Here is a 25,200-nt window from a genome sequence, read left to right as displayed (position 1 = left end):
CACTAAAATGTAGATTTGTAGAACTCTGAAAGGATGAAAGCTAAACATTTCCTAGACTACTTTTGCTCCCATTAAAAAAAAATCTGAAAGTTTGGGTAAGGGAATTACAGCATCAATTAGGATATGAGTTAAATTTACCTTATTAAAATTCAGAAGGGGTGGGGTAAGGAGGGTGTAACTAGTGTAGGCTTATAGAACAGATGAAGAGCATTTGACTTACAGCAAGATAAAACCACAATGCTGTATTTCGTATTTTATTCAATTTTAATATGGTTTCCATTATTAACTTTTAAAACAAAATGATTTCCAGTTTAGAAAACAATGCACTGACCACATAATTCTTTTTTTATATACAGTTATACAAATATTCTAAATACACATTTTGTGTTCAAGATGATGGCAAATAAGATTAACTGTACAGTACATAAGGAAAGAAAATATTTTAAGCATATTTAGAAGCAATAGAAATGTCTATACAAAACAAGCAAAAATGGAATAAAATTTTTTATTTTTAAAGTATTGCAACAGGCCCACAGGTTTGTAACAAAAATGTCTTTGCACAGTTCCTCACAATGCCCCATTAATAGCTAAAGCAAGACAGCGGTTTTAGAAAATAATGTTTCAAAATGCTACACATGGTACTACTGTTTGCACAGTCTGATCAAAATAACAACTCTACTCTGAGTCAAGCAAAACCTAGAGGAAATATACCAAACAACTTGAAAATCATTTGTATAAAATTCATTGCACATTATTTTACTCAGTTGTCTGAAAAGTAAAAAAGTGTATTTACAAAATATTTCGCAGTCAAAATTATAAAGTGAATGAGTATCTCTAAGTAACACGTCTTGATACAGACAGTTCAAGGAAAACACGAATGTCTTTTTTTAAAGAGGTTTTCAGTGCTCCTTCCACAGGGAAGTAAATACGATCTACTCAAATGGATTTACAAGATGTTACACATACTGGAGCAAATTCAACACCGGCATTATAAAACAATGTTAAAAAGGTGAAAGGATGAGGAATTTGTACATTGTAAGAAGTGAGCTATTCAGAGATCAACGAATACGATTTTTAATTCAGTTATCATAAAAGTCTTCATAGTCTTCAGATAATAGACAGACAATGAACATACTTGACTCGATGAAAGTTGAAAAAGCACCATGCACAACAGTTTAGTGGTAAACACTGAAAAATAGCACCTGGAATTCTGTGATATTGACAATTTAAAACTGGTCTAGTAATTGCCGGAGATACGGTGCCTTGGATAGTTCTCTATTTACTCGGGAGAGCTTGTAAAGTACTGGGCAGTTCAGAGAAACACATGGGATATGTCGATCAAAGCAGCCTGTACAGTTCTTGCATATCTGAAAGGACAAGAGGAGTGCGTCAAACCATAGGAAGGTTTCTGTCTCCGTGTGTAAACAGCAGACTTTTATAATCCTTCATGACCCACCACAAATTACTGGCACATATTACAGAAAAGTTTCATTAGTTCTCATCTTTTTGAAGCATAGCCAACCCTAAGTTGAGATGTTTCTAAAGAATATTATTTCGCAAACCAGAGAGCATGAAATTCCCTAAAGGATTCATTTAATCCCAGAAATCAACTTTCATTTATGGTAGAATCCTATTGTATTAAGATCCACAAAATAGGCTACCCAATTACCATTCAAAGACTGGCTCTTAAATTAGCTTATGTACACTGTTTTTTCAAGTTACTCTAACATTTTATATGCTAATCAAAAAAGTTATCCACTTTCTTATTTCAGAAGAGAAAATGCTAGTATGGGGGTGGGGGTGGAAATCAAAGATGTTGAAAGTAGCTGGATAGACCAATAGTTTCAACCCTGGCTGTACATGAGCTTAAAAATAGACTAATGTCTGAGCAAGGAATCAGGATCTTTGGGTGTGAGAGCTTAAGAATCTGTACATCTTAGGGCTCCCAGATGATGCTGATGTATAATGAGAACTGATCTAAAAGAAAATACTAAATCATAAGGCAGTTTTTAAAGAAAAGCATTATATCTTACCCAGTGATCAGATTTTAATATGTAAGGTCTCAAGTCACACACACAGTTTTTGTTTTTTTTTTTTTTTTGGAGGTTCTAGCAGGGGAGCGCAGCTACTCGTATACCCTTGACCGAAGACCGGTCCTCCTCTAGCGGGGATGGTCGTCCTCTTTGACCAAGCGCGCAGCTTCGGGAGGGACGCACATGGAGCGGTGAGGGAGGAAGGGGACACCCGCCTAGTCAGCCAGATCAGCCGCATCAACCCTGGCGATCAATGGGGTGACAGATGTCGCAACCAGATCGCCCTCACATCCACACACACAGTTTAAAAGTGGTAAAACATGAAAAACTTTAAAGAAAAAAACTTTAAAGGATACTAGTGAGGGCCCCAAGGGTTAAGAAAATACAGGCTGATTTTTAATGTGAACAGTTTATCCAAGTGATTTAAAAAAGGAATAGCAATTAGCTGCTGTTATACTAATTACCTTTTAAGAGAGAAATCAGATCTGCTCTAGTTAATTCTCTGGTCTGTATCTAATAGCTTCTGTTTTAGAGGCCTCACAGCTGGAGGAGGGGGGAGGACGACTTGTTCTCTGCCCCAATATTTTTCAGTCGATTGCAGGGCCCATTTTTCTCAACACCCTGGTTACTCTACCTGGTATTATGATACTGCTACAAGCGAACTGCTCAGAGCCCCAAACTTCAGTGTGCTTTCTGGAGAATGTGCTGTTCTCTTCTGAAGACTTTCACCGATTAGATCTCTGCCAAGAGACTTAAAGCTACTTCTAAATATAGAATGTCTGTATCACAGCTCCATTGCCTGCAGCTACATCCAGGTGCCAGAACAAACTGATAAATATTTATGCACTCTGTGCTTGTCTGATAAACCAGGATGGAATTACTTGTCTCGCTAAACTTAATGTTTAATTTCAAGATCCTTTACTGGTGATTTAAACCCTGAACAGGTTATGTTTAAAACTTTAAACACCACAACCTAGAAACTTATTTTTTAGCAGATGCTTAAGAAACAAACAAACAAAAACCTGCTTTACTATTTATTGATTCTTTTTTGTTATCCTTTGGCTTACTTTCTAGATTTTTGAAAACTTTTCAGTCAGATGCTTAATTTTGTTTATGTTTATAATTAAATGTTTAAGGTGATGAATTTTTCTCTGAGATCTGCCATGGCTGTCTAGAATCTTGTATGTACTGTTTGTTTAATAAGTGTTAAAATTTCCAAATACAAGGATCATTTTGTTTTCTGAGTTTACTAGCTTTATAGAATTGTATTGATAAAATGTTTGTAATATTTCTACTTTCTGAAATGTATTAAGGTTTTCTTTGTAGTCTAAGATATGGTCAATTATTTAACATTTCATATAAATGTTTTCCATAACTTGAAAGATATATTCTCTAATTATTAGGTTAGAGAGTTTGATATATATAATCAAAAGGTTTACCTTATAATGTTTAGATCTTTAGTAATTGTACTTATTTCTGATCACTTGTCTTGGTATGAGAGCTGTTTACTAATGTTTCTGACAATTTCTTATTTTATCTCCTGTAATTTCTGCTTTGTGAGAATTCCTACAGGTTATTTATGTACAGGAGACACACATTTTAATTATCTTAGGAAAAAAGCAATCCTAAAGTTAAAATGTCTCTTTAAAGATGATGAACCACCCCTTATTCATGAATAGCATTACTTTTAAAACTGCATTTTTATAAGAAATAAGATCTAATATTGAACGAGGGTTCTGGTTGAACTGATGGCACTTACTAGCACAGTGTATGTTGCTGGGGGCAGAGGACAGGTCCAGGGAGCTGCCTCGGACTCGGGAGCTCTGGAGGCCCTGCCCATGTCTGCACCTTCTACTAGAAGCCAACAGGGAATTTTCTAGGAGGGCAAGTTGCTGCCATTGGGGTAGGAACCCAAAAACCACAAGTTAGGGACACCCGGTTACTAGTGGTTGTACTAACTACAACCACCACTTTGTGGTGGTACAAAAACTGGGACAAATGGGCTAAAAATTGGTTGGTAATCACTCCAGTGACTTACTGCTGCTTTAACTGTGCATTCAGCAAGCAGCTGTTTCCTCATTTAATACATATGTATGACCACCAGCAAGGGCTGGACTCTAGCTAGGGACAGCTGACTCAGCAGTGAGAGAAGGGCAGGGCCTCTGTCCTCACCTGCTCTCTGGTGAGGAGGCTCGAGCCACAGTGCTGAGAATGGACAGGATGGCAGGGGGATTAGTGTGAGGCTGCTGCAGGAGTTTAGGGAGAAATAATGGTGGTTGGACTATAGGATGATAATAGAAGAGAAGCAGAAAAGTTCTTATTTATTTAAGAACTAATTAGTAGATGGATGGGGAGAGGGAAAAGTCAATTTATCATTTCAATAAGCTAGGTTTCTATGGTTGCATCAATAAAATCATACCTTTCAGATGCTACCATCCTTAATGAAATTCATTTACTGCATTCTGAATGACTAGCTATATACACTATATAACTTTTTTCTGCCAATGCAGAACAGCGGCTAGGATGGTGTAGAGCAAACAGTCTCTAACAGTCCGTAATTTTCCTTCTATAAGCATACAAGTTCTGAACAGCCTAGTCTCCCCAGAGATGGCTTCTGTCCTGTTGCCCTGCGTGGCAGCTAGGAGTGTCTTCTAGGAGGCTGTGGACACTCCGACTTGGTTCAAAAGCCTCTTTACCTTGAAGGGGCATGGTGCAGAGCCTGGCCTTTACATACTAGTGGCTGGTTTACTTTAGAGCAGATGAGCTGCTAGGAGCGATTGTAAGGAGAGTTCACAACAGAAGAGCTAGTAGGGACCTATGAGCATCAATTTGCATTCTGAGAAATCTGGGGCCAGGGACACAGCCAATACTATGGAGTCCAGACTGAAAACCCGATGTCCTTACTATCAGCTGGATTCATTTTCCACTGAATCACACTGCCTCTTAACTATCAGGTTGGCTTTAAAATATTTCAATAACCTTATATGTTGCTCATCTAAAGACAAAACAAACTCTACCACAAGATTGTTACTCTTGCCTGAAAGCTAAAAATCTAACTGGAAACATGATGGTATAAGGAGATACAATCAGTCATTAAGAACTGCAAACGTTCCAAGTTGACTAGCAATTCTCTAAGAAAACAAGATTTCTATGAGAATGGTAAGTGATATGGGAGACAAAGCAATTAGTATTTTCTTTTTTTAGAAATACTGCTATAAAAGAAACTGGATGGCTGGACAGTATAGTTCTATGGTTCTAATAAGCACAATTAGTTTTTAGTAGTTCAATTATGCTATTTTCAGGATTTTAGAAGTTGATTAACTTAGAATCCTTACTCCACTTTCACATCTCACACTACACCTCCCTCAGGAGTTGACTACATTTCCCTGAAGACTCAGACTGCTTGGGATTCTGGGTCTATTGAACAAGGCTGTACCTTTACAAGTCGCTCCTGTTGACGTTCCAACTCTCGAATTTCTTGGTTGAGGATGACTGCAACATGCTGAGGCTGGCTGCGACATTTACTGCAGATGCCGTGCTGAGTCAGGTCATCACACACAGGACAGTGTAAGGTAGTGAAATATTGTGCAATAGTGCCTTTCCGCCCTTCAAGTTCACTTCGAGAGGAGCTGGTGGCCTTCTGGATCTATGTAAGCATCAATTCAGAAATAAGTCTAAGCCAGCTTTATAGCAGTGTGGCTCTTCTCAAGCTAATTACAGGATCACTAAGGCATTATTTCCGGTGTTGAACAAATACTGAATAGCTACTATGTATCTGGAACGGTTCTAGATAATGGGGCTTTAGAAAAGAACAAAGTCCTTCTTTTATAGCTTAATATCATCAGATATATTGTTTTGTTTTCCTTTTTGGGGGGGAGGAAAATGGTCTTAGAAAGGTACAAACTTCCAGTTGTAAATAAGTCATCAGGATATATTATACAGATTAGGAAATAAAGTCAATAATATTGCAGTAACTTTAAATGGTAACAGACGATAACTAGATTTTATCATGGTGATCATCTCATTGTCAAATCACTATACTGTATAGTTGAAACTAATATCAGATTGTGTGTCAATTGTACTTCAATGAAAAACAAAAATAGTTTCTTGTCACTCGGTTTTTTTTGGTTGCAATATGTAGATGTATGAAATTATAGGGGGCAAAGGAGATCAGGGAGGACAAAGGAGAAAATCCAGGTTGAGAGTGGATACTGTTTAAGACTGCACAGTTTTGGCCAAGGAAGCAAGGTAAAAAGTAGCCTGTTAGGCATTAAGGTGCAAAATTCAAGCAAAAGTAAACCTGGAGCATTTCAAATGAAATTAGATACATGTCACCTAAGCTTCCTTCTTTGAAGTTGATAATGTTTCAGAGATCTGTCTTCTGATACTCTTCACACTGAAATAACATTATCCTCTTACTATCATACCCTTGCTGCATTCCCCTGGTGTCTTACAAGTCACTCTGCACAAAAGTTATTAGGTTAGCCTTTTATAAATGCCACTCCTGCTACTGATGCAATGAAAAACACTGATAGCTCTGTGGAGCAGAGCCAGGGCCCAGCGTTACGGATGCTGGCCAGCAAAGACTAAAGCACAGTTTCCCCCTCAGTTTCCCAGCTGCTTCTTTTCCTTGAGGCCCTAAGTGCATACTGAGAAAGTAAAAACAATTTAAGTATTAAACTTACATCAATTTTCCTGAATACTCTCAGGCTTTCATAGTCTGAGCAAATGACTCAGCAGACCTAATTGTAAACATCAGATAACAACTGCTACTTTCCTAGAGAAATGTATCTCTGATTGTTACAGAACCACAAACTGTTCCTTCAGAGTTCGGATGGGGATAAACTAAGAAAAAAGGAGTTCAGGCAAAACTCCCTTTGGTAAGATTTCACACTGCATGTTTTATTTTAGTAAAATGATACTTTAATATTCTTTACTCTGGTCTCTATAGAACTATGTCTAGCTACTAGAGCTTATATATTTCTTAAATACCCATTTTGAAGGAATTTCTGCTTTCATTTTTATTTGCTGTTTGTGATATAGTTAAGTGTTTACCACTGAAGTAGTTGTGGGATTTATTTTAATCTTCTATAATTTGGCTAATCTGACAGAAGCTGGGAAGGTGTTTGTAAAAGATGAAACCAGAAGAGTATAGCGCCTTTGTTGGTTTAGGATAATAAAGGATTTGCTCTGCTCTGATAGCATGTAAATAAAGTCTTTAGTTCTACTGAAAATGTTAAGTGAATTCTCTATGGAGTCATAGCATAGGTACTGTTTAGTAGGCTTACCCGTGGTAATTCATGATACCAGCTGAAGACATCAATACCAATAAGAGAGAAGATTCTTGCCAGGGGTGGAAGGATTTGCTTGGTGATATAGTAAGTGGCATTCAGTCTCAGAGTTGGGTCCTGCAGGACTTCCACTGGGCGCCTTACTAGTTGGATAAGCGGTACTCCAGGGGCTCCATAAATGATGACATATGGTACTCGCTCCCCAACTCGAGGCTCAGAGCGCCGATCGTAAGTAAGCATTTTCCTATTTAAATCCAAATAAAACAGTCACTCAAAGACTGTCATGGAAGGCATCTCTCCAGAAAATGAAATGAGAATTAAATAATGAAGCCATGAGAAACTGACAAGGGGAACCTTAAAGGTAGTTTAACTCTGACAGCCATATACACTTCACTTAGCACCAAGTGGATATGCTCTAAGAGTTTAATCAAACTTACCCTGTAAATTACTGTTACCTGGAGAACAGTATGAGTTGGGAGATACCAACTAGCTTAAATTAACTATCATAAATCTAAAAGATAAGAGAAAATTTAGCTGATCAGCTGATCTCCTTCTAGAATGACACCACCTTACTGCTGTGGTAGGATCAATATTAAGGACTACCTATGATTCCGATGGAGAAGGAAATGGCAACCCACTCCAGTGTTCTTGCCTGGAGAATTCCAGGGATGGCAGAGCCCTGTCGTCTATGGGGTCACACAGAGTCGGACACGACTGAAATGACTTAGCAGAAGCATGATTCTGATATAGGAAAAACAATCACTTCCAGCTCTGTAACAGATTACAGTTTCACTGAATCTAGTTTTTGTAGGGAAGGCCAGAAGAGGAGCTCTTTTTTCTACTTCAGAGCTTGCAGTATTTGGGGGTCACCCACTCATGTTATTAAGGCTTCATGTGGGCAGGAGAACAGACAACTGTGTATCTGTGCCTGTGGACTAGGTCTTTTCATCTACTCCAAACCATTCAGAATCCCAGGACCACACTTCCTAGGTACTGAGGGCTGTGCTGCTGTGCGCATCATTACCTTGTAAGTTCCAGGGCTGGCACACAGGCACCAGGTTTGTAAGAGGCACTTCCTCTGTATTCCTTGGCAAAGATAAAATCTTGTATGCTGGCCTTTCCTTCCAGAAGCTTCATACATTGTCGTTGAACATATTGTTTAATTAAACTTATATCTCTTGTTTCAAATAGCAGCTTCAGAGAACGCTCAAGTATCTTAAAAAGAAAATGGATATGCTCGTAAAGGTAAAATATCCTCTAATATATTTCATCACTGCTGTTACACTTTCACTTACATAACTACCAGAAAACTTCCTGATCTACCTAAACAATCTGCTATTTACAATGACTGGATAATAAAAAATTATTGAAAATGGAAATTATTTGGAGATTTAGCTTGCTATTTCTAAAAATAGAATTATGTAGTTTGAGGAAAATCATATTGGAATGACATGCAGATGAAATGTGTGCTGTGTGTGATGAGCAGCATGAAACATTTGTCTTATACAGCCAAGAGCACTGTAGGGCAGAAAGCCAGACATGATTTTCATGTCTTATTTTTTATTTACTCTGTTATAGAAAGGGTTGGATTCAGGTGGACAGAAAGAAGTTTAAACATCACCAAACAGTGAAAGAAAAGCCAGTCTTTTGCCTTTTTATAATGTCAGTAAATAGAAACTGTGACAGAATTTTCTGTGCTACAGTATTTCTACTGGAAAATGACTGACATACACTGGAATGAATTTAAATTAGTTCCAGGTGAAAGCTCTGTATCTTATTTTGAGTACTGGAACCCATATGTATTTTACACAAGTTTGCTAACTTAGCTAAGGTACCATTTACCATTCTTCCCTCAGAGAAAGAATGCACTGGATAGTATCCTTCCAGAAACTAGTATGAAATATATCTCAAATTTATATGTTACATATATGACATATAGGTTGATTACTGTCAATCTTCTGCTTTTAATGCTCTCATATGATATAAACGGAACAGCACTCTACACACTTTTTTTGCTTTGAGAAAAGCTTTATTGCACATGCTTGAATTGTTTGTATAAACAGCACACAAAACAAAGAATTATGTTCTGAGAATCCCTGAAGCTTCTAATCAGCAGTCTGCAAGGAGTTGAGACTTTGGTTTTGTGTCTTTTTAAGGCATACATTTCTCATTTATTTTTAAATTTTGAACACAATTTGTTTTCCAAAATATTTTTGATGTCCATTATAAAACTTCTCTACCATGAAACCGCAGTTCCTGATCCTGAAAGGCTGCTCTTTTCTATGAGACTGCATGTGCCCCAAAGGGACCTGGTGCATCATGCACTTTTCACAAAGCTGGGCAAGTACTAATAAGTCAATCCCTGTGGGATCAAATATCAAATATTTGGAATGCACTTTGATTTTCATAGACATACAGAATACTCTTTCAACTTTGTCCTTTAATACTACACAGGAAAGGAAAAAGCCTATACATGAGTACTAAAAACTCTGATCTTCTCTAGAAATTGTAACAGTTGTCCTTCAGAACCAAATCTGTGACTGTTAGATGATTTTTTCTTTTCTTTCTCATTCTCTCTTTTGAAAGTGAAAGTCACTTAGTCATGTATGACTCATGAGACCCCATGCACTGTAGCCCACCAGGCTCCTCTGTCCATAGAATTATCCAGGCAGGAATACTGGAGTGGGCTGCCATTTCCTACTCTATACACACTGAGTTTTATGACAGCATTAAAAGCATAAGAGATTGACAGTAATTATTTTTGGTTTGTTACAGAACAAATATGGGCCTGAATAAAGAAAAAAAATAAAAAATACTATGACTAAAATTACTGTGGTTGAGAAATTTGGGTAATTTATAGTACCAGTGTTCAGAAATCTTCCTAACTTGTATTTGGTAACCCAAGTAAACAATTTCAGTTAATCTCAGATGGATTATTTTACTTATGAAATTTCTCTGTTCACTTTCTCTTCTTTATCCTGCTTCACAGCTTTTGGGTGTTGCCACATGATAAAGTATCATATCAACTCTAGATGATTAGGCAGGAAATTTTTATCAAGTTCAAGTGTTACTTTTTAGCAACTGTGTAAAAGGTAAGGACTTAAATAAGCTGCTTTCATTAGAAATGAAACTCAAAAAATCATACAGTTTCTCTTTAGTTAGACATAGTCATACAGTCTATACAGTTCTTCCACTTAGATATTTGCTTAAGGATGTTTACCACTTTCTTTGCCATTTATTTCTAAAAGATGAAAACAAGACAGATAAAACACTTACCTTAGAAACAGCAGGGCAGGAATCTCTTCTCACTGTTTCTATTCCTTTTGCATCAAATACTGGGTCCTTTTGATCAAGTGTTTCATACATATAACCCACATATCTCTTTTTTGTTTGTAAGACACAGGGCAAATATACCTGTGATGAAATTAATAAAATGTCTCTCTATAAGCACTCTTCCCCCAACCACAAACATCTTATTTTTATATGCCTTTTTCTCTCTCTAACCAGATGTCAATTTTAAGAAAATTCTAAATATGGCTCAGGGCCCAACAAATTCATGAGCGACACTTGGAGGACAGAGCACACAAAATGAGTTGTCTTTACTTGCACTACCAATTCTGCTCCTTCTTCAGCTGACTGCTTTCAGAGTCAACCATATCTCTTTAAAGAATTAAAAAATTTCAGTGACACCTACATATGGTACAAATTAAAAAGTTACAAGAGAATATACAATAAAGAGTCTACCGTCCCCTCCATAGAGGAATCCTTTGTTACTGATTTCCTGTATGTTCTTCCAGAGATATTCCAAGTAAATGTACTTATACACATAGGGTAGCTTACCTTCTACCTCACTCTGCACTTTGCTTGCTTCATTTGGTAATTATCTTGGAGAGAAGTCCATTCTCAATAGAAAGTTCATTTTGTTTTGTAGCTACATAGCAGTCCATTTTATGAGGGTATAATAAATTTTGTAACCAGTTACCTACTCTGCATCATTTAGGATGTTTTCAATCTTTTGGAATTACAAATAGTGTTCCCGTGAACAACCTTGCATGGATTAATCCAAAAGATAAATTCCTTGAAGCGGAATTCCTGGGTGAATGGGTGTGTGTCTCCACCCCTTTTTACATTACCAAACTGGTCCTTTCTTCTGCCCCAAGCTGTATCAGTAATCACATTAAATGTAGGTGGTGTAAAAAGTGTAAAAATGGTGTTAGAAAATGTGAAAAGAAAATGTAACTTGTAAAAAGCAGTAATGATCAGATTAGATCCCATCAAAGAGATGCGACAATATGCTTTCTACTAGAAATCTATTTTAAATAGAATAGAAAGGTTAGAAAAAAATATATATTTGTTAATACTAATCAAAACAAAGCTGGAGTTGCTATATAATATCAGAAAAAGTAGATTTCCAGACAAGGGATATTATCAAAGATAAAAATGTCAGTTCATCAAGGAGATAAATAATCATAAATGTATATATAGCTAGTAAGAAAACTTCAAAATACATGAAATATAAACTGGCAGAACTAAAAGCAAGAGACAGGCAAATCTGTGATTGTATTTGATACTTTGGCCCTCTCTCCTAGAAATTGACAAAGTCAGCAAAATTGTTACTGTTGGCTTCAACAACACTATTAATTAACCTAAGTGTTACTGTAGACCATTCCACCCAATAACCAGAATACACAGGGATTTTCAAGGTCACATGGGAACATGCTGGGCTTCCTAGGTGGTCCAGTGGTTAAGAATCCACCTTGCAATGCAGCAGACATCGGTTCCATCCCTGGTTCAGGAAGATCCCACGTGCCACAACTCCAGAGCCTACGCTCAGGAGCCCACGTGCAGCAACTACTAAAGCCTGTGCACCACAACGAGAGAAGACGACAAAATGGGCAGCCCGTGCACTGCAACTAGAGAGTAGCCCCAGCTGGCCGCAGACAGAGGAAGGCTGCATGGTCACAGCAAAGACCCAGTAGAGTCCAAAAAAAAAAAGAGACCATATGCTAGACCAAACAATGAACTTTAACAAATTTAAAAGCACTGAAATTATATAGACTATGTTCTTTCACCACATGGAATTAAAATTAGTAACAGAAAGATATCTGAAAATATTAAATATTTGGAACTTAAACAGCACACTTCTAAATAACCTATAGATCATTATCACTGAAGCACAAGATTCCCAGGTAGCTGCTGCTTCCCTGGTGACTCAGTGGTAAAGAATCTGCCTGCAACGCAGGATACTCAGATTTGATCCCTGGGTCAGGAAGACCCCCTGGAAGAGGAAAAAGCAACCCACTCCACTATTCTTGCTTGGAGAATCCCATGGACAGAGGAGCTTGGCGGGCTATAATCCATGGGATGCAAAGAGTCAAGCATGACTGAGCACACACACGTATGGGAGTGCCTAGGGGTCCTGCAAGGGAACCTGTAAGAGGAGCCGGCTTTCAGCTGCCCTGATGGAGAAAAAGGAATACTGACTATGAACAGGGATTCCCAAGTGGCACAGTGTTAAGTTTGCCTGCCATTGCAGGAGATGGGCTGGATCCCTGGTTTGGGAAGATTCCCTGGAAAATCACATGGACAGAGGAGCCTGGTGGGCTAGCAGGTTGATAAAATTCATCAGTGAAGCAGTCTAGTCCAGAAATTTTATGGGGGAGGGAAGATTTTCAATTATAACTTAAATATCTTTAATAATTCAGGTTCTCTTCTCATGTCAGTTTTAAAATTTGTGATTGTCAATGAGTTTGTCCATTTCTCTGAAGTTACCAAATTTACTGGCATGAATTATTTATACTTCATTGGTTGGATCTCTGTGTAGTCCAAGGGACTCTCAGGAGTCTTCTCCAACACCACAGTTCAAAAGCATCAATTCTTTGGTGCTCAGCCTTCTTCACAGTCCAACTCTCACATCCATACATGACCAGTGGAAAAACCATAGCCTTGACTAGACAGACCTTTGTTGGCAAAGTAATGTCTCTCTCTGCTTTTGAATATGCTATCTAGGTTGGACATAACTTTCCTTCCAAGGAACAAGTGTCTTTTAATTTCACGCCTGCAGTCACCATCTGCAGTGATTTTGGAGCCCCCAAAAATAAAGTCTGACACTGTTTTCACTGTTTCCCCATCTATTTCCCATGAAGTGATGGGACCGGATGCCATGATCTTCGTTTTCTGAATGTTGAGCTTTAAGCCAACTTTTTCACTCTCCACTTTCACTTTCATCAAGAGGCTTTTGAGTTCCTCTTCACTTTCTGCCATAAGAGTGGTGTCATCTGCATATCTGAGGTTATTGATATTTCTCCCGGCAGCCCTGGGATTTCTTTGGAAGGAATGATGCTAAAGCTGAAACTCCAGTACTTTGGCCACCTCACGCAAAGAGTTGTCTCACTGGAAAAGACTCTGATGCTGGGAGGAATTGGGGGCAGGAGGAGGAGGGGACAAAGAGGATGAGATGGCTGGATGGCATCACTGACTCGATGGACGTGAGTCTGAGTGAACTCCGGGAGTTGGTGATGGACAGGGAGGCCTGGTGTGCTGCGATTCATGGGGTCGCAAAGAGTCGGACATGACTGAGCGACTGAACTGAACTGAACTGAAATGATTTTGGTATCTGTAAACTCTAGTAACATCCCACCTTTTATTTTTGATATTGATAATTTATGTTAACCCTTGATCATTCTAGCTAGCGGTTTAACCATTTATAGAACTTTCTGAAGAACCATTTCATTAACATCCACTCTTTATTATTTCCTTCCTTTGGGATTAGTTTGCTTCTCTTTTCCTGTCTTGTTAATTTACAAACGTGAATCACTAATTTTAAACAAATTTTTAATATAAGCACTTTAAATATATAAATTTCTCTCAAAGCACCAGTTTAGCTTCAGATTTTGATATCTTGTGGTGGTGGTGCTCAGTCATGATTCTTTGCGACCAGGTTACAGAGTGTCTTGAATGCCAAGCTAACCTGTATATACTAAAGTAGGGGGATGAACTTCCAACTCATGAGGTCAGCTTTTTTTTTTACCCTGTCCCCAAAGCAAAGACAATACAAGCAGAAAACAAAAACAAAAACAAAACCACTACAGACCAATATTCATGAACATATGCATCACAATTCTTAACAGATGGTTTGTTTTCTTTGAGCAGTTGTACAGGTTTTGCTTTTATGTTTAGGCCTGTAATCTATTTCAGGTAAAATCTCATGTCCACTGGTAGTTTCTCAGGACACCATGCTCTTCACTTTGCTACACAGGCTGAATGTCCACAGCATCACATTCTCCCAGAATAGCCCTGAGCTGTCAGCTGAGGATCCAGACGTCGTGGAGCAGAGACATGCCATCCAGCTGTACCCTTTCTGAATTCCTGGCCCATAAAATCTGGGAGCGTAACAAAATGCTGCTTGTTTTATACCATGAAGTTTGGGGCTGCACATTGATAGTTAAGTCGAACAGTCTTTTCATTTCTTTATATCAGATATTACTAAAAAAATTTTTGTGAAAATGATACCAAACTAATGGAAAAATACTTTAAATTTAACACTTTCACAGACCTGTATACCCTGAAAATGTATTAAGAAATCAGAAATCTCTAGAAGGTATGCGAATTTTATAAGTCATTTTTAGTATTACGTTTCTCTTACCTTTTCAAACTTCAATTTCACTGGTTTAGGGTTGGTAGCAGTTACAGCTTCAGCAATTTCTTGCCCAATCTTAAAAGACTGCTCCTTAGTGGCTCCTTTCAGTAGCACAAACATACTAAGAGGATTAAAAATAGAGTAGAGTAATAAGGAAGTTGCAACAAATTCTCATCAATAGTAATTTTCCTGCCTAATACTATAATACCAGGGAAAACCCTTCCCCTTACTCTTCCTTACTAAGTTGTTTCCTGTCTGAGCTTTCTTGTTTTATCACCCTTGCCTTGTGTACCCATGATATATCTTGTTACAGATCCTTAAAGTATCTAATGTTTCTAGTTTAGCTACACACAGACCAGTTAGCACAGCTGCCAAGAAGGTCCTGAGTCATTCCTATACATTTACGGCTTTTTATGACACACAGTTATGTCAGTCACAAAATAAAAGATGTGATTATAAAGAAATGGAAAATTTACTTGTGATATGGGAGAAGATTTCCTTTCAGAACCACCCAACTTAGAAAAGAACACACATACATAAAACTTGTTCACCGAAGAACAGTCAGAAAACACTAAAAGGCACAAAGAGAACAGCCACTTATAATCTCACTGCTCAGATCAAAGACACCAGAAAATCTGTATATCTTTTGTGTCCATCTGTAAATCTTTTCTCATTTGGGATCACAGATCATAAAGTTTGATAACTTTCCCCTTTCATTTAATAGTGTATTATGAACATTTCCCCACATTTAGTTCTTTTACATTATTTTAACAGTTCTGTATTTCAATGTATGGATATTGTCATTAAATTTTTTTCTAATATTTCATATGTAATAGTAAACATGGCACACACTCTATGTCTTTAGAATAAATTCCTAAAAGTGGAATTTCCAGATAAATGGTATACACTAAAAATATTTTCTGAAACATAATGTGAAACTGAATTCCAGAAAGCTTTTTTTTTTTTGCAGAAAGCTATTTCTGATGTATAATCCCACCAGTAGTATATACAGATACAATTTGCATATAATGAAATGAATATACTTTAAGTGTATAGTTCACGAATATTGACAAATGTGTAAGACTTGTGATGGGCTGAACTGTGTCCCTTAAAGTCCTATTTTGAAACCCTAACCCCCAGTATCTCAGAACGTGACTATACTTGGAGACAGGGCCTTAAAAGAGATGATTAAGTTAAAATGTGGCTCTAATTTAGGTGGTTAGGGTGAGCCTAATCTGGTATCCTTGTAAGAGGAAACTAAACAAAGAAATACCAAGGCTGCACGTGAAGGGAGGAAAGGGCATGTGAGGGCAAAGTAAGAGGTGGCCACCTGCAAGGCAAGCCGAGAGGCTTCAGGAGAAAGCACACCTGCTAACGCACGCCTCCATCCTGGGCTTCAGCCAGAACTGTGAGAGTAAATTTCTGTGTTTAAACCACCAGATCTGTGACAGCCCTAGAAAACTAATACATCTGTGTAACTACCACCAGAGTCAAGATATAGGACATTTTCATGACCCCATGGAGTTCCCTTGTATTCCTTTGCAATAATTCTCTACTCCACTTTGGATCCCAGGCAACACAACCTGCTTTCAGTTACTATAAGTTTGCTTTTTTCAAGAATTTTACATAGTATACAAAGCTAATATACTTGTCGGGATTCTTTTACTCAACATAATTTTGAGATAGACCCATATTGCTGAAGTAACACTGGTTCCTTTTTAATGCTGAATAGTATTCTCTTATGGATATGTCACATTTGTTCATTCATCCATTGATGAACATCTGGACTGCAGTTTTGGACCATCAATAAAACTACAATGAAGAGTTGCATCAGGGATTTATGTGGACCGAAGCTTTCATTTCTCTTAGGTATATATCGAGAGTAGTACTGTTGAATCATATGCTAAGGGTATGTTTTAGTTTAGATGTAAATACCAAACTTAAAAAAAAAACAATTATTATACTTAAAACTAAGCTGTGGTAAATGAAATCAGGTAAATGGTTGCCTAGGGGTATGGGATGAAAACGAGGGACTGACTGCAGTGGAGCACGGCAGAACTTCAACAGGGACAGAATGTTCTGTATCTTGAGTCGGGTGGCAGCTGATTATATGTGTCTATACATTTTGTGTGCTGAACTATATATACTGTGTACTTTGTTAAAAACTGTATCTTGATACAGCTGATAAAAAAATTAAAGTTATAAATACTTTACATGTTAAAAGTTATTACAATAGTATATATATGTATTTGAGATTTTCTCTAGCAGTGTCAGTAAATTTACTTGAGTTCATCTATACTCTTTTGGCCAGTTATAGTTGAAGCTAAGCTTCAAGGGAGCTGACCAGGATTAATGGGAATTTTTGGTCACTTAACAGAATTAAGGCGACTAGCCTACAGAGAGAGACTGTCTTAAAGGAGTGGTTGTCATTTCACATGGGATGGAGAGCTGAGTGGGGTATTAGAATCACCCAGGAGGCCTTTTCTCAATTACACACAGATGAATTTCCTGAGGGACTCTTTGCTCTAGTTCCCCAGCACCGTCCTGCTGCCCTGGACGCGTATATTGTCAAACGTCCTTCCCTATCCTGCCTGAGAACCACTACTAGAGAGAGCTTCAATAGCTGATGGAAGTAGGTCTGTCCCACTAAGATGGGACAAATATTGTTGAGAACCACAATTATATCTGCTCTTGAGAAAGAAACACCCTTTCTGACAGAGTAATTTTGATGCTTTGGTAACTGGTCTCCCTTAGCTAGACTCCAAGATTCACAAAATCAGCAGTCTTGAAATTGGAGGGAGCCAATGGTCATTCATCATCATGTATCAGATGTGGTCTGATGATAGTCTGAGAGAGGCTCAAGTGACTTTTTGATGGCCATGCAATCAGTTAGGAGCATAGCTAGAAAGAGACTCCACATCTCACTCTTGGTAAAGAACTCTTTGCTTCCATCAAGCATTCATCTGTTATCCCTAGAGCAGTACTTCTCACTATGGTATCATTATTGTCTGCTCCAAAAAAAAAAAAGAAGTTAAAAAAGTAAATTTAACAAGAGAAAGTAATCAATAAGGAATAAAATATTGTTGGGTACAGCTGATCTTCGTGGGGCCCAGATCCACCACACTATCTAAGTGATTTGCTCCTCAAAGACCGATTTGTACTCTGTTGGGGCAATGTTACTACCATTGAGAATGCATGCCCTAGAGTAAAGTGTCCTCATTCAGTATATTTCAGTAAGCATTACTGGATGAATCAGACGGTGAATGGTGATCAAAAGTTCTAATGATACTGCAAATACATTTCATTGATTAGAATCATAAAAAGAACCTGTGATATCTGATGTAGTAATGAAAGTTGCTCAGTCACGACTGGCACTTTATGACCTCATGAACTGTAGCCCACCAGGCTCCTCTGTCCATGGAATTCTCCAGCAAGAATACTGGAGTGGGTAGCCATTCCCTTCTCCAGGGGATCTTCCTGACCCAGGGACCAAACCCTGGTCTCTTGCATTGCAGGCAGTCTCTTTACCATCTGAGCTCTATGTCTTACTAGTTGGGTGATCTCAGACACACTTCTTACTCCAGGGGAATCTGCTCCTAAGGAGCACCTGAGAATGGGCCTCCTAGGATTTTCTTCCAGCCACATGGAAACTCTGACCCAAAAGTCCTCTTCCAGCCTGATATTCTAAGTCCGTGTTTTTTGATTTGTCTGATTTCCTAAAAATCTTAAAGGCTAAACAACATAAGTATAATCAGAATCATGCCAATTTCTGATTCTGGGTGTGTGCTGTCAACCACTGACATTTAAGACCCTGAATTAAATTCAGTATTTTAAAGTTTTTCTCCTCTTCCCTAATTATTTTGTGAGGAGCTCTGGAAAATTGTGTCCTAGTAATTTTTATTTTGCTAGACCTCTCAGCAGAAGTGGTTTTACAGAGCAGTAAAATACTCAAAGTGAGGAGTGGCTTTTGATGGGGAACAGTAGAGACTGTGGATAAATAGGGCCTGGATAACTTGAAACTATCCCCACCTGTTGATAATGAAACAGCTGCTATGTGAAGACAAGGTCTTATTCAGCATTAATATGATTATGCTGATTTTATGTGCACTAAAAAACTGGAGAAGATTAAATGCTGTTTAAAGATTAGCTGGAAGCTATTTTCACTGATTAGAAGCATTATTTCTGATTGGTCCACTGCACTGTAAAGTGATCAGAGCTCCTGAAGCAAATGCTCTTAGAATTATCACTGTGACTTTAAGCCTTTAATATGAAAAGAAAATTTCAGACTCCAAGAAACTTGCATAACCCCTATATTCTAGAAAAATTTTATTAAGTCATATAAATAGGATATTACATAAATAACTGGGCCCTGAAAAATATCAAAGTAAGCCAGGTTGAGGTTATTTTTAGGATTCAAAGGCAGTCCTATCCTTTGTCAGCTCATAGATGATGGGCTTTAGGAAGTCTGTGAGCCTCTGGAATCAAAAGTGAAAACTGTATTTACCTATATGAACTGTTTATATAAGAAGGGCAACAGATTTTGGGGCCCAGTGAAAAGTGAACCACTCTTACCTTTGGCAACTGTTTTTCCAAAACAGTTTGATTATTTTAAGATATATATTTAAATTCAGAGACCTGCAGCTATCTGAGGAATTCTTCACATTAAAAACTCTTTCTTTAAACAGACTAGACTCCTGTATATACAGTTTTTACAGATCCCTATCTAAATACTTAAGGGTTCCCAGATGGCTCAGCAGTAAAGAATCCACCTGCGCCAATGCAGGAGATGTGGATTTGATCCCTGGGTTGGGAACATCCATCCCTTGGAGAAGGAAATGGCAACCCACTCCAGTATTCTTGCCTGGAGAATCCCATGGACAGAGGAGCCTGGTGGGCTACAGTCCAGAGGGTTGCAAAGAATTGGACACAACTAACGCACCATCACATCTACATACTTGCTACCTGGAGAGATGCCATGGGAATCTTCACAGTCTGCGGCTCACAAAAACTGGAGAGAACTTAGGTAGAATTCTATTCTTAGGAAGGATTACCCTTAAGGCATTTCAAACACTGAAATGAATATCTGAAGAGATGCAAAAGGACAACTACAAAACAGAAAGTTCATTACCTGTCAGTATCACCATATACAACCCTGGCACCCCATTTCTTGGTATCATTCACCAGTTTAATAGCTCGTTCCAAAGTTTCTCTGGCTTTGTGAACAATACTATCACCAACCTGTTGGTACAAACACATAGGAAAAAATTTCTTAATATAGTTTAGTATAAGACAATAGGCTTTAATGTATAATACTTAATTTTCATTACTGAATATTTCTAAAACTGAAACAAGGAGAAAAGAACACTGAAAAGAAAACAAAATAGTCACCAGTGCCATTCATTATTCCTTCTTCAGGTACTCAAGAAGAAAATGGGATGGATGAATAATTTAAAAGAAGAAACCGATCAATATACAGACTTGCCTGTGTGAGTGTATCAGTAAGTATAATGGTCTGCACTGTATACAAGGATAGCTATATTTGATCCTAGAAGAATAAACCTTATTTATTCAAGGACTTTCTAATATGCCTTTATACCAACAGGAGACCACACTGTGTATATGCATGTGTGTGCATGTATATCTTTCAAATTTTTTCTGTTGGAGTGTTATAATAATTTCTTTCAGTATCATTAAAGCACTCAAAGCCCGTGCACTGGGACAACCCTGAGGTATGGGATGGGGAGGGAGGAGGCAGGGGGGTTCAGGATGGGGGACACATGTACACCCATGACTGATTCATGTCAATGTATGGCAAAAACCACTACAATCTTGTACAGTAATTAGCCTTCAATTAAAATAAATTTTAAAAAAGTTTATGCTGAACCTAAATATCAGTGATTGGTTATACATAATTTTTATATTAATACTGAATGCAAGCAAAAATGCATGATTATATGATGAAAAATATATCACAGTGTTCAATTTAAATCAGGTAAGCAGATATATGTCTAACAAGGGTTCTTTCATTGGTGATTGGTGAGTTTTAACAACGATAATGGCATAAGCTGACATAGCAAAAAAGATGATGGATCTTGACAAATACAAGCAGCAAGCTAATTATATTTCATAGTTAAATAAATTAAGGAGGCTAGTATAGCACTGCTGCTTCATTTATTAAACTCATTAAAGCTAAAGGCTAGGGAAACTGCTGTTCAGCATAAATGGAACATTACTTTTTAAAGTTTTAAAGTAAGAATTATGTACTTTTTCTTTTGCAAACAGTATTTATAATGATCTTTCCCATTTTACTGTAAAATATGAATTATATGAACTAAATGCAGGATTTATTAATAATTAAAAGGCTGTTTAAAGATGTTTACAAAGGAAATATTAAGTATATGAACAAAGGAATAAATAAACTGATCACAGAAACTTAATTTGGTTTTTAAATTAAGATCATAAATCCTGTTGAGACCTTTTGTGCATTAGAAAACCTTGAGAATATGAACTACAACCTAATACATTAAAAGAATCAATCATGTCATCTAATTGAAATTCAAGTTTAAATAAAACATTCAGTCTGTCTTTTGCCACTTTCACAAGATAAAAATATGTGATAGCAAATAGCTAAATGGGCAAGCCATCCAGAATTAGAGTCAAATATGATTTTGAGATCTACACATACAAATAAATACACACATACACTGATCCTAAATGTCTTCCTCCTGCCATCTACTCTGACCCATTTAAACTACACCCGGAAGAGTCAGAACTTTTGCAGCTGGCCCTGAGGTCCATGCTCTATGAAGAACTCAGGCATGAGAGCGAGGGGCACAGTCGAGCACTGGAGGAGAAGAAACGAGTGGGAATTACATTAAAACTGATTCTGCTACTTTGTGTAACAGTTCCTAATAAATAAGATTACAGGGCTAAGAGAATGGATTTAAAAAGAAGAAAAATTAATTGGTTTCATAATTTAGCCAATGGTTGGGATCCTGAAAAGTCATAATAAGAAAAATATTTAAAGTAAAAATTCTCTGAAAAGAATGCTGGTAACGATGTGGAGAAAAGGGAACCCTTGTGCACTGTTGGTGGAAATGTAAATTGGTGCAGCCACTATAGAAAACAGCATGGAGGTTCTTCCAAAAATTGAAAGTATGATGCAGCAATTCCACCTCTGGGTATTTATCTGAAGGAAACAAAAACTCTAACTGGAAAAGAAGCCTATATCCTCATGTTCACTGCAGCATTACTTACAATAGTCAAGACATGGAAACAAGCTAAGTGTCCATGATGGATGAATGGATAAAGAAAATGTAGTTTATATATGATAAAATATTATTTAGCTATACAAAAGAAGGTAATCTTGCCATATGCAGCAACATGGAGATGTTGAGGGTATTGTGCTTGGTGTATTTTTTTTTTTAACTTTTTACTCTGTATTGGGATATAGCTGATTAACAATGCTGTGGTAGTGTCAGGTGAACAGCAAAGGGACCCAGCAATACATACACATGTATCCATTCTTCCCGAAACTACCCTCCCATCCAGGCTGCCACATAATATTGAGCAGAGTTCCATATACTATACAGTAGGTCTTTGTTGGTTATCCATTTGAAATATAGCAGTATGTGCACGACCATTCCTTCCCCCTGGCAATCATAAAAGTTTGTTTTCTAATAAGTCTTGTAGGTAAGTTCATTTGTATCATTTCTTTTTAGATTCCACATATAAAGGATGTCATACAATATTTCTCCTTCTCTGACTTGCTTCACTCAGGATGACAGCCTCTACATTCATCCATGCTGTGCTAAATGGAATTATTTCACTTTTTTAACGGCTGAGTAATATTCCATAGTATATACGTGCCACATCTTTTTTATCCGTTTTCCTGCCAATGGACAGTTATGTTGCATCCATGTCTTGGCTATTGTAAACAGTGCTGCAGTGCACACTGGCGTGCTTGTATCCTTTCAGATCAAGCTTAGATGCATTCAATCTATAAATTTCCTTCTAAGTACTGTTTTTGCTGATCTCCACAAACTGATAAATTGTATTTTCATTTAGTTCAAAATAATTTAAAAATTTCTCTTTTGAGATTTTTTTCTTTGACCTGTTATTTAGAAATTGGCTATTTAATCTCAAGTATTTGGGGAATTTTCCAGCTATCTTTCTGTTATTGATCTCTGCTGCTGCTGCTAAGTCGCTTCAGTTGTGTCCGACTCTGTGTGACCCCATAGATGGCAGCCCACCAGGCTCCCCCGTCCCTGGGATTCTCTAGGCAAGAATACTGGAGTGGGTTGCCATTCCTTCTCCAATGCATGAAAGTGAAAAGTCAAGTGAAGTCTCTCAGTCGTGTCCGACTCTTCGCGACCCCATGGACTGCAGCCCACCAGGCTCCTCCGCCCATGGGATTTTCCAGGCAAGAGTACTGGAGTGGGGTGCCATTGCCTTCTCCATTATTGATCTCTAGTTTAATTCAATTCTGATCTGAAAGCAGAATACACTATATAATCTATTCTTTTAAAGTTATTAAGGTATATTTCATGGTCCAGAATGTGGTCTATCTTACATGCTCCTTGTGAGCTGGAGAATATGTATTCAGCTGTTTTTGGATGAAGTCGTTTGTAAATGCCCTTTTATTGTGTTGTTGAGTTCAACTATGTTCTTCCTGATTTTCTTTATTTTCGATGTTGCCTTTGCTTTGTTCCTATTTTTAATTTCCACTCTTTTACTGCTTTTTTGGTTTGACTATTTTATATTACACATTAGTTATATTTCTTTTTAAAAAACTTTTTATGGTGGTTGCCCAAAATCTTGCAGTATTTATATTTACTTTCAAGACACCATTTTCAAAACCCACTAAACCACTTCATAGGTAGTGTGAGTACTTTAAAATGAAAGAATCCTAATCTGTTCCTCCCAGTCCTTGTACCATTTGTCATTCATTTTAGTTATACAAATGTACATATATAAAAACATACCTAATCAAATACTTTTTTTGCTATTATTATTTTGAACAGATCATTACCTGTTAGATCAATTAAGAGAAATAAAAGGGCTTCTTTTACTCTTACTTATTCCTTCTCTGATGCTCTTCTATTCTTTGTGGATCTAGGTTTCTGACCTGTTGTCACTTTCCTTCTCTCTGAAGAACTTCTTTTAACCAAATCTTGCAAGGCAGGTCTATGCCAACTAATTCCCTCAAGTTTTATGTGTCTGAGAAATCTTAATTTCTCCTTCACTTTTTGAATGATAATTTTGTACGGTATATTTTATTCCATTTTTTTCTTGCCTGGCACGGTTTCTGAGGAAAAGTTGCATATAATTCTTACCTTTGCTTCTCTATAAGCTAGGTGGTTCTTACCCTTTGGCTTCTTTGAGGACTTTTATTGTTGATTTTCTGCAGTATGAAAATGATGTCCCTAGGTTTAGGTTTTTGGGTTTTTTTTTTTGGCATTTATTCTGTTTGGTGTTCTCTGAACTTCCTGGATCTGTAGTTTGGTGTTTGACCATTTGCTCCTATTGTTCTTCAGTTGCTAAATCATGTCAGACTCTTTGCGACCCCATGGACTGCAGCATACCAGGCTTCCCTGTCCTTTACTATCTCCCAGAGTTTGCTCAAATTCATGGTCTTTGAGTTCATGATGCTATCTAACCACCTCATCCTATGCCTCCCTCTTTTCCTTTTGCCTTCAATCTTTCTCAGCATCAGGGTCTTTTCCAATGAGTCGGCTCTTCGCACCAGGTGGCCAAATTATCGAAGCTTCAGCTTCAGCATCAGTCCTTCAATGAATATAGAAGATTGATTTCCTTTAGGACTGACTGGTTTGATCTCCCTGCTGTTCTAGGGACTCTAAAGAGTCTTCTTCAGCACCACAGTTAGAAAGCATCAGCTCTTCAGCACTTCTTAATGGTCCAACTTTAACATCCGTACATGACTACTGGCAAAACCATAGCTTTGACTGTATGGACCTTTGTCAGCAAAGTCATGTCTCTGCCTTTTAATACACTAAGTTTGTCATAGCTTTCCTTCCAAGGAGCAAGCGGATGTCTGACATTAATTAGGGGAAGTTCTCAGTCATTATTGTTTCAGTATTCCTTCTGTTCTTTTCTTTCTTTCTGGAATTTTTATTACATATATATCACACTATAGTATTAGGACACCTTTTCCTTTCTTTTTCTTCTTTTGAGTTTTAGCAGTTTCTACCAAGAGTTCTTCAAGCTCAGAGATTTT

The 25,200-nt window shown here is 37.5% G+C and overlaps 1 protein-coding gene across 8 annotated transcripts in view; it reads right to left on the bottom strand.

The window, feature by feature from the left end:
• Window positions 1-240: 240 nt before the first annotated feature.
• The window catches only part of REV3L (REV3 like, DNA directed polymerase zeta catalytic subunit), a 180,017-nt gene continuing 155,057 nt past the window's right edge, over window positions 241-25,200 (bottom strand). For all 8 annotated transcript variants that reach the window (XM_070376418.1, XM_070376420.1, XM_070376419.1 and 5 more), the window contains 7 exons: window positions 20,092-20,201; window positions 14,970-15,084; window positions 10,601-10,738; window positions 8,349-8,539; window positions 7,322-7,568; window positions 5,470-5,679; window positions 241-1,367 (listed from right to left, as the gene is read on the bottom strand). In XM_070376418.1, the coding sequence (XP_070232519.1) occupies window positions 1,227-1,367; window positions 5,470-5,679; window positions 7,322-7,568; window positions 8,349-8,539; window positions 10,601-10,738; window positions 14,970-15,084; window positions 20,092-20,201 (1,152 nt within the window). In that variant the 3' untranslated portion in view covers window positions 241-1,226. The remainder of the gene's footprint in view (window positions 1,368-5,469; window positions 5,680-7,321; window positions 7,569-8,348; window positions 8,540-10,600; window positions 10,739-14,969; window positions 15,085-20,091; window positions 20,202-25,200) is intronic.

The sequence above is a fragment of the Bos mutus genome, chromosome 9 (assembly GCF_027580195.1).
Source record: "Bos mutus isolate GX-2022 chromosome 9, NWIPB_WYAK_1.1, whole genome shotgun sequence".
Classification (NCBI taxonomy): domain Eukaryota; kingdom Metazoa; phylum Chordata; class Mammalia; order Artiodactyla; family Bovidae; genus Bos; species Bos mutus.
This window is presented reverse-complemented; position numbering and strand designations above follow the sequence as displayed.